Source organism: Camelina sativa, chromosome 20 (assembly GCF_000633955.1).
Source record: "Camelina sativa cultivar DH55 chromosome 20, Cs, whole genome shotgun sequence".
Taxonomy (NCBI): Eukaryota; Viridiplantae; Streptophyta; class Magnoliopsida; order Brassicales; family Brassicaceae; genus Camelina; species Camelina sativa.
In genome coordinates this window covers 9,709,028-9,723,406 of record NC_025704.1, presented here as the reverse complement: position 1 = coordinate 9,723,406, position 14,379 = coordinate 9,709,028, and the positions used below count along the sequence as shown (strand labels likewise).

The 14,379-nt window shown below is 35.7% G+C and overlaps 3 protein-coding genes and 1 long non-coding RNA gene across 5 annotated transcripts; all 4 read left to right on the top strand.

Annotated features, from left to right (window-relative positions):
- On the top strand, window positions 1,195–2,604 carry LOC104770249 (aspartic proteinase nepenthesin-1-like). The gene has a single exon (XM_010494650.2). It carries the CDS (start codon window positions 1,259–1,261, stop codon window positions 2,474–2,476), a length of 1,218 nt encoding a protein of 405 aa, XP_010492952.1. The 5' UTR covers window positions 1,195–1,258; the 3' UTR covers window positions 2,477–2,604.
- On the top strand, window positions 5,504–7,690 carry LOC109131325. 2 transcript variants are annotated; one of them, XR_002036957.1, is made up of 4 exons: window positions 5,504–5,537; window positions 6,217–6,259; window positions 6,589–6,642; window positions 7,163–7,690. It is a non-coding gene; the product is annotated as an uncharacterized LOC109131325 (long non-coding RNA). The 2 variants fall into 2 exon arrangements; XR_002036956.1 differs by lacking the exon at window positions 7,163–7,690 and having other exon boundaries at window positions 6,589–6,690.
- On the top strand, window positions 9,332–10,745 carry LOC104770248 (basic 7S globulin-like). Its single transcript, XM_010494649.2, has one exon. It carries the CDS (start codon window positions 9,477–9,479, stop codon window positions 10,641–10,643), a length of 1,167 nt encoding a protein of 388 aa, XP_010492951.1. The 5' UTR covers window positions 9,332–9,476; the 3' UTR covers window positions 10,644–10,745.
- On the top strand, window positions 12,178–13,696 carry LOC104770247 (basic 7S globulin-like). Its single transcript, XM_010494648.2, has one exon. The coding sequence runs from the start codon at window positions 12,279–12,281 to the stop codon at window positions 13,443–13,445; it is 1,167 nt and encodes a 388-aa protein (XP_010492950.1). The 5' UTR covers window positions 12,178–12,278; the 3' UTR covers window positions 13,446–13,696.

The window sequence follows — 14,379 nt, the reverse complement described above, 5'->3', positions numbered from 1 at the left end:
AGATTTCTCACAGCATGATATCCTTCGAAAACTCTATCAAACCTTTCAAGATCAAAAAAGTGATTGTTGGAAATCACTGCTGAGTTCTCAATGGTGGTTTCATTGATGAACATGATCATGTAATCACAATCAGTGTGCTTAAGCCGTCGGTCATTGTAACAGACATAAAAAGTTGAAAATATTTTCCAATCATTTTCTTCTATTTGATGATCAAATGTTTCGAACAAATCTTCAGTAATCGTTGTTTCAATCTTGTCACCCTATATCAAATGAACAAAAAACAATTACTTAAACATATGTTGTTAATTGTTAAACTAATCTAAATGATATTAACAGGTAAATATCTATATAATTACAAATGCATCACACATAATTAAAAATGGCATGCATAAGTTTAGTCAATGCATTCACTTTAAACTAACAAAATCAGTAGACGTTATAATAAAAAAGGAAAAAACCATTTGAAACAGTTATAAAAAATGGCATGCATAGGTTCAGTAACTGCAATTATATTTAAAACTTATGTATTTCTCTCTTTCATTTTAGTTTGCAACTATTTGATAGATATATATAGATTTAAATTAATTTCATCTACCATTATATATATATTTTTTCAAATTTCGTCATAATACATGATGTGCTAATGTATGAAAGAAAAGAGAAAAAGAAGAGAAAAAACGATTCTCCTGAGTTTTAGAGATTTCTAGCCTTTTCTTGAAAAATATGAAAAACCAAAAAAACACACAAAATGATCTCAATTTTTTTAAGGAAAAACAGCATACTAAATTATACTTACTGCAAAATTATATTTGTATATAAAATATCCAACAAAACAACATAAGCAACCAAAATCAAATACAACAACAAACGTAACCAAAAAAAAATACACAACAAAATTCAGAATACACCTTAATCTAACTACCGCGCGTAGCGCGGATCAATTGCTAGTATATATATATATATAAGATAATATATAATTATATATATGATAAGATAACCATATGAGATTGAAAAGAGTATATACTCTTCTACAATATTGTATGAGAAGCTTTCTAATTTCTATAATATTGACTCAAACTCCGTTGGAGATGCTCTTATATAAATATAATTAAATAGAAAGCTTTCAAGGAAATCTACCAAAGGTTTCAGGGCAAGCTAAAGCTACCAAGGGAACACTTGATTATTATAAATAGACTATCACTTCCATTATAGCAACCATACCATTTTCCAAATCAAGAAACAAAAAAATTATACAATAATGGCTGCTCCGATCAATTTGTTATCACTCTTTATCATCTTAACCCTACAAACCTCCCTCGCCGTCGGCGTCAACAAACCAAACCCACCGGCTTTTCTACTTTCCTTGATCAAAGACAAAGCCACGTATCTCTACTACACAAACCTCAACCTCGGTAACAACAATCACTCTCCTCTCACTCACAGCCTCGCCGTCGATCTCGGCGGTGGATCATCCGTTCTCCTCCGTTGCAACACCGCCGTAAAATCCACAACTTACCTCCCAATCCGCTGCAACTCCGCTAGATGCAAACAAGCAAAGCTAGACTCGTTCTGTTTCAACAAGACCACCACTTGTGGCAAATACGTTTCCACTTCCTTCACCGAGCATCCACTCAACACACTTCTCGGTATTGACTCCGTCTCTCTCCCCATCTTGAAACGTAACGGCGTCACTAAAACCGTCCACTCTTCGCTGACTTTGACTTGCACCAACGACGCTAACGCCTTGAAACTTAAGCCGGAGGTTGTTAACGGAACCATCGGTCTTGGAAAGTCCTTGATCTCACTTCCGTCACAGCTCGCGTCCATGCACAAAACCCCGCGAAAATTCGCTCTCTGTTTGCCCTCTAAACCAACCGGATTAGGGAGCCTTCTCATTGGAGAAGGCTCTCCTTACACTAACGATGTCTTCAAGAACTTAGCCTCAACTCCTCTGATTGTTGACAGATCGTCCGGTCGGTACTTCATTGACGTGAACTCCATCGAAATCGTTGGAAAGAACGTTCCTTTGGATAAGAAAAGCCGTGGAAACGCTATGATATGTACATTGGCTCCTTTTACCATCTTGCAGACTTCCACTTACAAGGCTATGGTTAGGGAATTCGTGAGAGAAGCTAAGCTGTTGAGAGTCGCAGAGCCAGAGGTGAAGCCTTTCGAGGCATGTTTCAGCTCCAAAGGGATGGAAAGTGCAACGGCGGTTCCGGTGATTGATTTGGTGGTGAACGGCGGAGCTAAGTGGAGGATCAATAGATGGAACTCGCTAGTGAAGGTGAAAAGAGATGTGGTTTGTTTAGCGTTTTTGGACGGAGGTGTGAATATGAAGACGATGGAGATGGTGATCGGAGGTTTTCAGATGGAAGATCATCTTGTGGAATTTGATCTCGAAGCTTCCAAGTTCACTTTCTCGTCTTCGCTTTTACTTCGCAATACTTCTTGTACCCAAAACATGATTTTGTAATCTTTATATATCATCGACTGTTTCTCTTAATAAACCTCAAGAAATTAAAATAAACAACAACCGAGGGATTATTGTAATACGGAATATACTATGAATACCATTATAGTAATATAAGGAGTAATGTTCTATTGTGAAGCTAAAGTACTAAAACGGAGTGGTCGTGCGTTTTACTAGTAGAAATTTTGAAAGGTTTTTGTTAAAAGCTTCGAATCCATACCATTCCGCACGATATGAGACAGTTAGAACTTAGAACAATATCATTTTATCGGATGTCCCCGAAGGGACAGAACAATATCATATATATGTATTTTGTTACTATTAGAATCGTATTGCAAATTTTTAAATTGTTCTATACGTTTATGAAAAACCTAATAGCCTAAGTTGGCAACATTTTTCTTCTTGACACACAAAAGTGTAGTTTTTGTTAATCAGTTATAAATTTATTACTTGCCAATTGAATGAGATCAGATCATCCGTTTCGATTGGAGCATCAAGCAGCGCAACCCGGGGCTATCATTCTTCCCTTCCCCAGCTAGAAGAAGAAGCCTAAGTTGGCAACATTTTTCTTCTTGACACACAAAAGTGTAGTTTTTGTTAATCAGTTATAAATTTATTACTTGCCAATTGAATGAGATCAGATCATCCGTTTCGATTGGAGCATCAAGCAGCGCAACCCGGGGCTATCATTCTTCCCTTCCCCAGCTAGAAGAAGAACTTAAGCAACAATATCATTGGGTCCGACTCAGGGGCGGACCCAGCAAAAAAAATTAATGGGGCAGATTGTTACTAGGTGTTGTTAAACCTTTGACCTTGGTAGATTTTAAGCTTGTTCTCAAACCATTGTGCCAATAAATGATTCATGCATAGTGTAAATTTTTTACCTATTTGTATTTTACTGGTGGCAACTGCCACCACAACCCTTAACAATATCATCGGGCCCCGACTACAATACAAGTCATGAGCGACAGCGTTGTGGCAGGGGGAAGCCATTGGGATATTACTGTTTGAGCTGATGCTTTCCTTTAAACTGTACAGGAGGAAGAAATATAGTTACACAAAATTTCCTACTTTGCACCAACTGATCACACCCTAAAAATATTACAAAGATTTTAGTTTTTTTTTTTGTTTTTTAATTTTAATATTTTCCGGTTTATATATATATTTTTTGTTTATATGATATGCTCAAATTAAACCCTAGAGCCACTCTCTCAAATTAAGAGATCGATGCAGTACTTAGGGGTTGAATTCCACAAGGACTCTAGATTACACAATAAATTGTAGAGTTTTATAATTATGCTAAAGAGATTAAATTAAAATTGAAATAACAATGCAAAATATTAAATAAAAACTGTTGTAAATTCAGAAGATCAAAAAGCTAGGTCTAGGGAATTTCTCAGGAAATTACAAATTATTAAATCAACAGATAAATAGGATTCAAGCAATTAAGAACAGATCTAGAACTCTAAACACTTTTGTAAAATAAATCAGTTCTCACTGCAAATATTATCTAAATTTAAAACCAGAAATCCAAATCTCTTTGTAAAATTCTAGGTTAAAAATCAGCTTTAAAAACATGTTTGGATTGTTCACAAAATTATTAAATCAAATCTCTTTGCAAGAAATAATTTTGTTCATCAAAAGGTTTTATCAGAAAAATCAATTATATTCGCATATCAATTTATTTTCCTAGGTTATTAATTATTCTAGGTGATCAATCAAGAATTAATATGAAGAACAACCTAAGATGAAGATCTAGAAAGGTAATGAAGCCTAAATAAACAGATCTAATAATTCATAAAAACCCTATGAAAAACCCTAAACCTAACAAGCAAACTACTCAGACATGTTTAATGAAGAACAAGACATCTTTTCTGAATAATAAGCAATTTGATATTAAGAAGTAAGAAGGCAGTTCAAGAATCTTCTCTCTACAGATGAAATCAGATCTGTCTCTCCCAAAAGCTCTCAAATCAACAAGGTGGTTGAAATAAAAATTGCTAGAAAATAACTTAATGATTTTCAAAACCTAAAAATACTATTTATATGTCCTAAAACACGTCAGGGACTTGTGTTGCAAATATGGAAGATTTTGGGCTAAATTGTAAAACTTCCAATTTTTGGCTCTCTTGTCGGTTTGGACTGGGTGTCGATCGATGCTCCTTCAGTGTCGATCGACACTGGTCAGTTGATCAAACTCCAAACTGACTTCTTTGATTAAATGCTCCAAAACGATCCAAATTGCTCCATTTTGCTTCTTTCATGCCAAAATCCTATAAAACCTGTAAAGACTCAAAAACATCCTAGAAAACAAATCAAAAGACACTAAAAAACTCTTTATATCATGATTAAAAACCACAAAAACCATGATACATCATTATACAAAAGAAAAATTCCTTTTGTAATCATTTCTCTTATTTCTTTACATTATATTCAAATTCAAAACAATATACAACACTATCATATACTTGCTACATTAAAAAATATAAGGTATTTTGAAAGTAAAAAAATTGACGTGAACCCCAACCATGTCAGTTATATAAATTTGTAGTTCTGGAGCACTCAAGATTGCATCCATTAAATAAAATATAAAAAAATATACTAACTATCAATTTTTGCTACCTCTCAATCGGCGGATCTTTTCCATTTTTTCGAAACAATGAACTGTTGTCACTTATCACGTAACTCACGACGTGTTGCGAAATTATGCATGCATGATGATAATAGGCTAAGTTCTTGTAGATTTTCATTTTCTCTAAATCAATACAATAAAAGTAGAAGTGTTTCTTTCCAGGTGTTGAAACATCAGTAAAAATCAATAACCAATTAAATTATAACAAATAATACACATCAGCTAAAAACCTGCCACGCTGGACGCACTCCAAATCCTTCGCTTGTAAACGTTTCTCTTATCTCTGTTCAATCTTAAGCTCCGTGATCGATTTCGAATCACCATCAACTATCATTGTGATTAAGCAGCGGTTTTTTCATCCGATTGTTACTTCTCTTCCACTATCCACCGCTGGATGACTCGATTCCAAGACTTTAGCCGGGAATCTCTATAGTAGATCTCTCTCTTATGCATATCTAGGTTTTTTTTTCATTTGATCTTCCGATTGATTGCTTATGGTTAACCTTTGATTATTCTCATATATGCATATGACAGTCTAATGCTTTTGTTAATTCATCTTCTGCTTTCTAATTCCATATCTAATTCAGTTTCAATGTATAATTTTTTCCTGCTTTCGCCCAGGTATAGAAATGACTTGTTTGCTTGTATAAGAGTTTTCTAACATAAGATTCTTTAGACTATGTTGTACTGGTCTTACTGTATATATGTATTCGTTCATTGTTCCTTTGTTATGCTTAAGGAAATGTATTATGTAAGAATCATGTAAGGTATGTGTTTGACATGGCGCTTTCTTCAAGATACACAATTTCTAATCAGAAGAGGATTTGAGAAAAATTCAACTTGAATCGCTTGGATGCACCTCCTATATAAATTGATAAATTTCTTGGTTTATATTAGAACAGTAACATGGCTTCACGGTGATCAAACAATATTAACTTGTAGGCATGGCTTCATGGTTTCTATTAGTTTGGTTTGAATCTCGTCGATCTTGTTGGTGGTGAATTTAATAAAAAAATTGTAGGCATGGCCATTTTACTTTCCCTATTGACAAAATGTTTATGTCACCAAATCATTGGGGGATTCTTTTATTTAATCATGAATTCAAATGCAGGACTGTAGGCATGGCAAAGCGTGGGGAATTGCTCACAAAGATGGTGGGTTCTGTTCTATCATCTGTTTTCTTATTCAAATGTGTATCAGTTAAAATACATCACTTGCTTTGTACTTTTACGATTCATACCAGGTAACCTTCTTCCTTAATATATTTCCTCATATGAATCCTTCAAACTCTAGAAAGTAAATTGCCTTTTGAGTGTTTCTGTAATTGGAGTGTTTGGTTTGGTCTATTTGATATTTTATAAAAAATTGAATTGTTTTATGATACTTGCCTTGTGGTGAATAATTTGTTTTCTTAGTTTTTGTGCAACATCTTCAATATGTGATCTATTTCTAAGGTTGGTTCCTCGTTTTTTTTTTATTACAGTTGGCTAGGATAGAGTAAGAACATAGACCGGTCTTTGATTTCTTTCAACCTGAGGTTTGACACTTCTTCCTGTTCTTTTGATTAAGTTGAGATTACTTTGTAAAATCGTTAAGGACGGTGTGAAAACTGAGATTGAACTTCTCCTTCCGAAGTGATTTGAATGTGGAGGAGCTTATCGCCGTTTAAACAGTTCCGAACAGAATTGAGAGAGTTTTTGAGTATTTGAATTTGTATTGCTTTTTTGGAAAAAATGTTCGATCCTTTACAACTGACACCCCCCTTACATATTTATACCGACCAATTTATTACCCAATTAATGCATAATTAATAGGACGCGATTTGCGCGATCTAATTAATCCTCTTGAATGCGGGAATCTTTGACCGGGACCGAGCTGCGAGCTGACCAGCACGAAGCATCTCCGCGCTCTCTTCCTTTCTCCGGGCCTGATGGGCCGATCAGTAATACGCTCTTGGCCCATTAGACAAGCCCGGCCTAGGCCCTCTTGCCTATTGCCCGAGATGACAGATCGTGGGTACAACAGACAGTAAGTATTTTTTTTTGTTTATGTTTCAGTTCACTTATCAGTGTCCTGCTGTTTTCACTTATCAGTGTCCTGCTGTTTTCACTTCTATCAACTAATAGATGTCCTCTTCAGGCTCTCTGATTTTAGTAAAACAAAACTATATGACATGCAAAAGATGAAGAAACAGAAAGAAAGGGAAGATGTGTGAACTGAATATAAATCTTGGCAAATTTGGAGGAAAAATTGGTGGTGGAAGTCCAAAGAGCAGAGGGAAACATAAGCTAGAGGAGAGAGTCTTCAAATCAATTGTAGTGTATTTCAAGAGTAGTGTTCTTGATAGCATTTGCTACATTTTTGTTCTTGAAGAACTAACGACAGAGATAAGAAAATTACCAATTACGGTAAGACCAAGATCTGAGGAGAAATTGGAGGAGGCAAAGAGAGTAGATGACAAAAGAGAAGAGGCAACAAAAGGAAAGGAAAGTAATTGTGGTAACGAAAAGTGAGAAATAAAAATTACTATAACACCATGTATTCTATAATGGACCTATAATTTAGAGTTATAATAAGTAACTAAGCTTGGTCCATATTCACTTACAGTTACCAGTTTTTATGAACTGTTTATCATATTCATTCAAAAATCTCATAACAAAGTCTGGTCCATCTTTTTCGGTTTATATATTTTCATTTTGTTTTCGTAACGTGTATTCAAAATATGCAAAACATAAACAAAAGCATTTAAAGAGAAACAAAAACATCTTTAAGCAATAATATAATTTTTTTTTTTTGTCAACTATTGGGCCACAACTGGCCGGCCCATTAACCAAATTCCTACATTCCTAGGAACCTGGACTCGATCTCAGGTGTGATGGCGCCTTCTACAAATGGACTTACCTCCTGCCACTGCACTAAAGTCACTTCAACAATAATATAATTTTTATATTTGCTTATTTATATTATTGTGATTAAATTATGATTTTTTAGAGATAAAACAAATAGAAATAATATATAGAAATAACAAATTTAATTAAATTATGATTTTTTAGAGATAAAACAAATAGAAATAATATATATGGGACTAATTCTATAAAAATAAAAATCTCAACACAATAAAGAAAAATATAACAAACAGACTAAATATTTATTTAATTGATTAGAGAAACGTTTTTACAAAAAAGTACTGAATAAGAATAATTTACAGATAGATATACCGATTCTCCAAAACAAATCGAAGAAATAACTACTGCATGTGGGCGAGACTACTCGATATATCTTTCATCTTTGTCGGCAATAACCCATAAAGTACACGTGAGTCTTGCTGGATTTCACATTTTCAGATCTTCATCGTAAAAGAGAAAATTATTAAATGTTTTTTCGGCTCCAAAGTTCTAAAGATGCTACTTTAGGTTAAAACTAAATATGATAAAATTATGCCAGTGGATACATTTATCTAAATGTGGGACAAAATGAACATCAATTATTTTTCTATTAATGTAAAACCAACCCAAAACGAACAATATATCTAGATTACCCACTCTAGTCTCTAGCAAATGAATAGTAAGTAGTTCGACGTCTGCACACAAGTTAGTGTAAATGTGTTGGACTGAGAGAAAATGAAGTACTTTAATACTTTTTTCTTGATCAAAATATGAAGTGCCCCAAATTCCCATCTCTTTTTTTCTTGGTTGGACCAACCGGCACCATACTCATCTCGAAACTCGACATTGCTGATCATTTGTTTTAGCCTCGACTGTCGGTATTTTTTTAGCTAAAGCCGGATTTAATATTTTTTAAAAAGTGGATATTAAATTATTAATTCCAATAAAACAGTTTTGAAAAAAAATTTCCCAATCCAACCCAGGCATCGAGTGTCGGTATTGAAGCCCAAGTGGGATTTTTCAATAAAATATGTTCCGGAAAACGTGATATATTTGGTATAAAAAAATAGACATTTTCTAAAAAATGTCTATTCTTAATAGTATATTCTATTTCTCCTGTTTTATAAAGATAGACTTTTTCTAAGAAAACTTTTTGTTTCGTAAAAATTAGGTGTTTCATGCAAAATTTATGTAACATTTATAGCTTTATTCCTATTCACTAGAACTAAATCTCTCGCTAATATATTTTTTATATTTGAAAATCTAAATTTTCATATTAAAATGAGACAACGTGGGAAGATGCTTCTGGGTTCTGACTGTCATTCCAGAATGACAAAAACTTACCGAAAATGTTAAAATCTAAAATCCCAAAAAGAAACGAAGAGGACACATAACATTCTATAAATATACATGATGGTTAGTCTTAGTAATTCACATCACAAGTCAGCAGTCCCCAAGTAACAACTCTCCAAAAAAAACAGAAAAAATGGCTCCTCGTGTGATCTTTCTTCTCCTCTCCCTTGTTTTTCTCTACCTGACAAACACATCACACTCGTTGGAAAAGTTTCAATCATTTATACACCCAATAAAAAAAGACGAGGCCACAAAAACCTATACCATCCCTCTGTCCATCGGCTCAAGTTCCACCCACGAGTTCGTCCTTGACCTCAACGGAGTCGCACCGTTATCGCAAAACTGCGCCACAGCCGCCAAATCCTCAAGCTTCCACCCCATCAGATGCGGCTCAACGAGATGCACCTACGCAAACCCGACCTTCTCCTGTCCCAGCAACCCCACCACTAAGACGAAGACACCGTGTCGCTCCTCCGACAATGCCCGGCTCTTCCGCGACACCGTCCCGTTATTTTACTCATCCAATGGAGTATACACTAGGGACAGTGAAAAGAGCTCTTCGCTGAGTTTGACCTGCACTGATGGTGGTCCTTTGAAAGGAACCATCGGTCTCGCTAACACTCACTTGTCCATTCCCACGCAGCTAGTCTCCATGTACAAGCTTCCTCCAAAGATGGCTCTCTGTTTGCCTTCCACCGAAAAATCAAAAACTTATTCTGGTGACCTTTGGATCGGTAAAGGGGAGTACTACTATCTGCCTTACTTAAAAGATGTTTCTACGATCTTTGCCTCCACGCCTCTGATCAATGACAAGTCCGGTGAGTACTTAATCGATGTGAAGTCCATCCAAATCGGTGGAAAGAACGTTCCCATACTCCATGGAGCCACAAAGATCTCCACTTTGGCGCCTTACACCGTATTGGAAACTTCCATCTACAAGGCTCTTGTCACAGACTTCTCCGGAAACGCCAAGATGGCTAAAGCTCCAGCCGTGAAGCCTTTTGGTGCGTGCTTCAGCTCCAATGGAGGACGTGGAGCTCCCGTGATCGACCTAGTGCTGAGCGGAGGGGCTAAGTGGAGGATCTACGGGTCTAATTCGCTGGTGAATGTGAATAAAAAAGTGGTTTGTTTAGGGTTTGTGGACGGAGGTGTGAATCCGAAGAACCCTATAGTGATTGGAGGCTATCAGATGGAAGATAATTTGGTGGAGTTCGATCTCAAAGCTTCCAAGTTTTCTTTCTCTTCTTCTCTTTTGCTTCACAACACTTCTTGTTCAGTAGCTAGATTATCACCTTTCTAATGCACGTGATTGAATATCGATGTTGCATATCATTGTGCTTTCAAATAAATTAAAGCTAACGAGAAATATATAGCAGCAGTGTCCTTTTTAATAAGTTGAACTTTTATAAGAATTTACACAAGAACTTGCATTCTCGTCTTCTCGAACACCGACGGTAGAAAGAAAATTAATTTGACCTGGTCCCGTCAAAACAACTTGCAATTTCCTCGACATTAACAAACTCACTTTTAGTTTATGTAATAAAATAAAAATTAGATGTGTAAGCGTCGGACAAATCAATTTAAGACTTCCGATATGTAAAGATTGGGAAGTGCAAAGAAACTTTTGTTTACAGAAGAAAAAGACGTTTTTGCTTAGAGAATATTATCCTTGTTCTGTGTGATAGATCACAATTATAATTATTTTATCATAACTAATTTTAGATGTATATATATAAGGGTCAAAATATAAAAAGAATAACTGTAAAAAACATTTATTTATTGTACTGGTTTAATTTAAAAGTTTTAGTTAACATTACGAAAAATTAAAATTTATGGATGTCATACGGCCCCGGCCCATAGTCGTCAACTGTCTCCGCCCCGATATGATGTTGAACTAGGTTCTATTGCTCGCTTTACCATTATGTCTGGTATAACAAAGCGAAGCAGATTTTTCTGAACTTAAGTTTTCCAATCCTCCAAAACAGATGAGTATGGGTCCTCAGTCCTCTATCTCGTAGAGCAGCGTCCTCGAGAACTACATATGTTTATTGTACTTAAACCAGCAAAATAAAACTAAAGTGACCTTAGAAGAAGACACAAAAATGTTTAAATTGCACGAGATACATCTGAAACACATATGGGAATGTGGTCCAGTCGTCCAGATATCGTGTCATTAAATCAAAACACCTGCTTTTCTAATTTCTATCGTCAAAGCTCCGAAAAAAAGTCTCATAAGTTACACGACAATATAAAGGTATGGATTTGGAAATATATGGGCATGCGGTCCATATATCATTAAATACATAAACACATGCTTTTTCTGTAGTTTTCTTGCTAGTCGGCCCTCGGCTAATGCTAAATATATACTATACTAGATTTTAGCATCTCTATGTAAGTTGACCATATAGTTATCTAAATATGTTAACTGACATTTTTAGTATTTTATGATAATTATTGTTGACCATAATCTCTATGTAACTTGAATTCTCAGAAATTCCCTTAAGAATACATCATTAAAAAAAAAATCTGTTAAATTCAAATTGACTTTTGACATTTTTCTATGACTCTGAAGTTAAATTAGATATTTTAAGCCAAAATTTTTACATTAATTTTTTTAAAATACACATGTATTATATATTAAAAAATCCTTCAATGACACTTTTTGAAGCCAAGCGGATATGTTTTGGCTTTTTGAAATCTGAAAGAAAACAAAAAATATGTTATTTGGATATCAAATGAGATCACGTGGTACGATGGTTCTGGCTACATTCTAATCTTCTCAAATCACAAAAACTTGCTTACCCCATTGTTCAGATCTAAATTGCATAAAGAAGGGAAGAGGATAATAATATTCTATAAATATACATGATGGTTAGTTTTAGTAACTCACATCATAGCCACACCCACAAGTAACAAATCAGATATCCTTTTTTAAATGGCTCATATGATCTTTCTTCTCCTCTCTCTTGTTTTTCTCTACCTTGCAAACACATCACACTCGTTGGAAAAGTTTCAATCATTTCTACACCCAGTTAATAAAGATAAGGCCACAAATATCTACTCCATCCCTTTGTCCATTGGCTCGAGTGTAAGCCAAGAATTCGTCCTTGACCTCAACGGAGTAGGACCGCTATTACAAAACTGCGCCACAGCCGCCAAATCCTCCTCCTTCCACCCCATCAGGTGTGGCTCCACGAGATGCACATACGCGAACCCGAACTTCTCCTGTCCCAACAACACCACCACTAAGACGAAGACTCCGTGTCGGTCCTCCGACAATGCCCGGCTCTTCCGAGACACTGTCCCGCTATTATATTCATACAACGGTGTTTACATTATGGACAGTGAAAAGAGCTCTTCACTGACTTTGACCTGCACTGATGGTGCTCCTGTCAAAGGAACCATCGGTCTCGCTAACACTCACTTGTCCATTCCCTCGCAGCTCATTTCTATGTACCAGCTTGCTCCAAAAATGGCTCTTTGTTTGCCTTCCAACGAGAAATCAAAACTTTATCCTGGTGGCCTTTGGATCGGCAAAGGGGAATATTACTATCTGCCTTACTTAAAAGATGTTTCTACGATCTTTGCCTCCACACCTTTGATTGGCAATGCCAAGTCCGGTGAGCATTTTATCAATGTGAAGTCCATCCAAATCGGTGGAAAGACCGTTCCAATACTCCATGGAGCCACAAAGATATGCACTATGGCTCCTTACACCGTATTGCAAACTTCCATTTACAAGTCTCTTCTCACAGCCTTCTCCGGAAACGTCAAGATGGCTAAAGCTCCAGCCGTGAAGCCTTTTGGTGCGTGCTTCAGCTCCAATGGAGGACGTGGAGCTCCCGTGATCGACCTATTGCTGAGCGGAGGTGCTAAGTGGAGGATCTACGGGTCTAATTCGCTGGTGAAGGTGAATAAAAATGTGGTTTGTTTAGGGTTTTTGGACGGAGGTGTGAATCCGAAGAACCCTATACTTATCGGAGGATATCAGATGGAAGATAATCTGGTGGAGTTCGATCTCAAAGCTTCCAAGTTTTCTTTCTCTTCTTCTCTTTTGCTTCACAACACCTCTTGCTCAGTGGAAAGGTTATCTCCTTTCTAATGCATGTAATCGACGATGGACGTTATGAGGACATGTCATTTGGTTTCAGCGTCGACATGATAAATTAAAGTCAATAATTTAAAGACTATATATGAGTAGTCTTTAATGGCACGCCACTAGCAAGTACACACAGCTGACTGTGATAGAGTTGTGTTTAGAGGAAATCACTATAATTCGCGTCATAGATTAGAGATATATAGACTGAAAGAGTGTCTGGTTAGTAAAGTCATTATAATTCAATTTTCTTGATCTCTCAGTTCCTTTATTCATCCTGTCAATATTTGTTCGCCGAATATGTTCATCTCCGTAAACCACTTTTATAAATGTATATAATTCTCCGAACGGAACCGGTTAACCGAAACCAAGTATGCTCAAATAAATCAGATCTGAGAAATAAGCATCTACTCCATTCATCCCCCTTCATTAGGTTTATCCACGTGTAAATTAAAAAATGTTGAGTGAGTGCATATTTTGGTATATGCAGTTAAATACTTATCTGTTTTGGTGTATAATTTATCATTTTATTGAATCGACGTGATCGACCTTCCTCCACTTGATAGTACTATACTACTATAAACTTGATAGTACTGTACTATAAACTATATGAGTTATAAAAAGCTTGACAGTACTCTATGCTTTCGAGTATTTTCTTTAATCATGAATAAAATATTCTAATTTTAAGAGTTTCTGGCAATTTGCAAAAGAATTGTTATTCTAATGAAGATTTGTAACTTCGAAAGCATGGCACAATAAGTGCCACCAACCAGACAAAGCATGCTTTCAAAGTTACAAATCTTTAAAAAAAACAGAGGGTAAAGTACGACATAACGTGCCCAGAAAAGAAAGGTAAAGTATGATATTGTTTGTTTGTTTTTCTTTTTGAATACGAAACTGGGAATGGCTCATTGTAGCCATGCATGTGTAAGTACGGATT

Bases quoted from the DNA above. Each gene is read 5' to 3' on its own strand.
- LOC104770249 (XM_010494650.2), top strand. From the start codon at position 1,259: ATGGCTGCTCCGATCAATTTGTTATCACTCTTTATCATCTTAACCCTA.
- LOC104770248 (XM_010494649.2), top strand. From the start codon at position 9,477: ATGGCTCCTCGTGTGATCTTTCTTCTCCTCTCCCTTGTTTTTCTCTAC.
- LOC104770247 (XM_010494648.2), top strand. From the start codon at position 12,279: ATGGCTCATATGATCTTTCTTCTCCTCTCTCTTGTTTTTCTCTACCTT.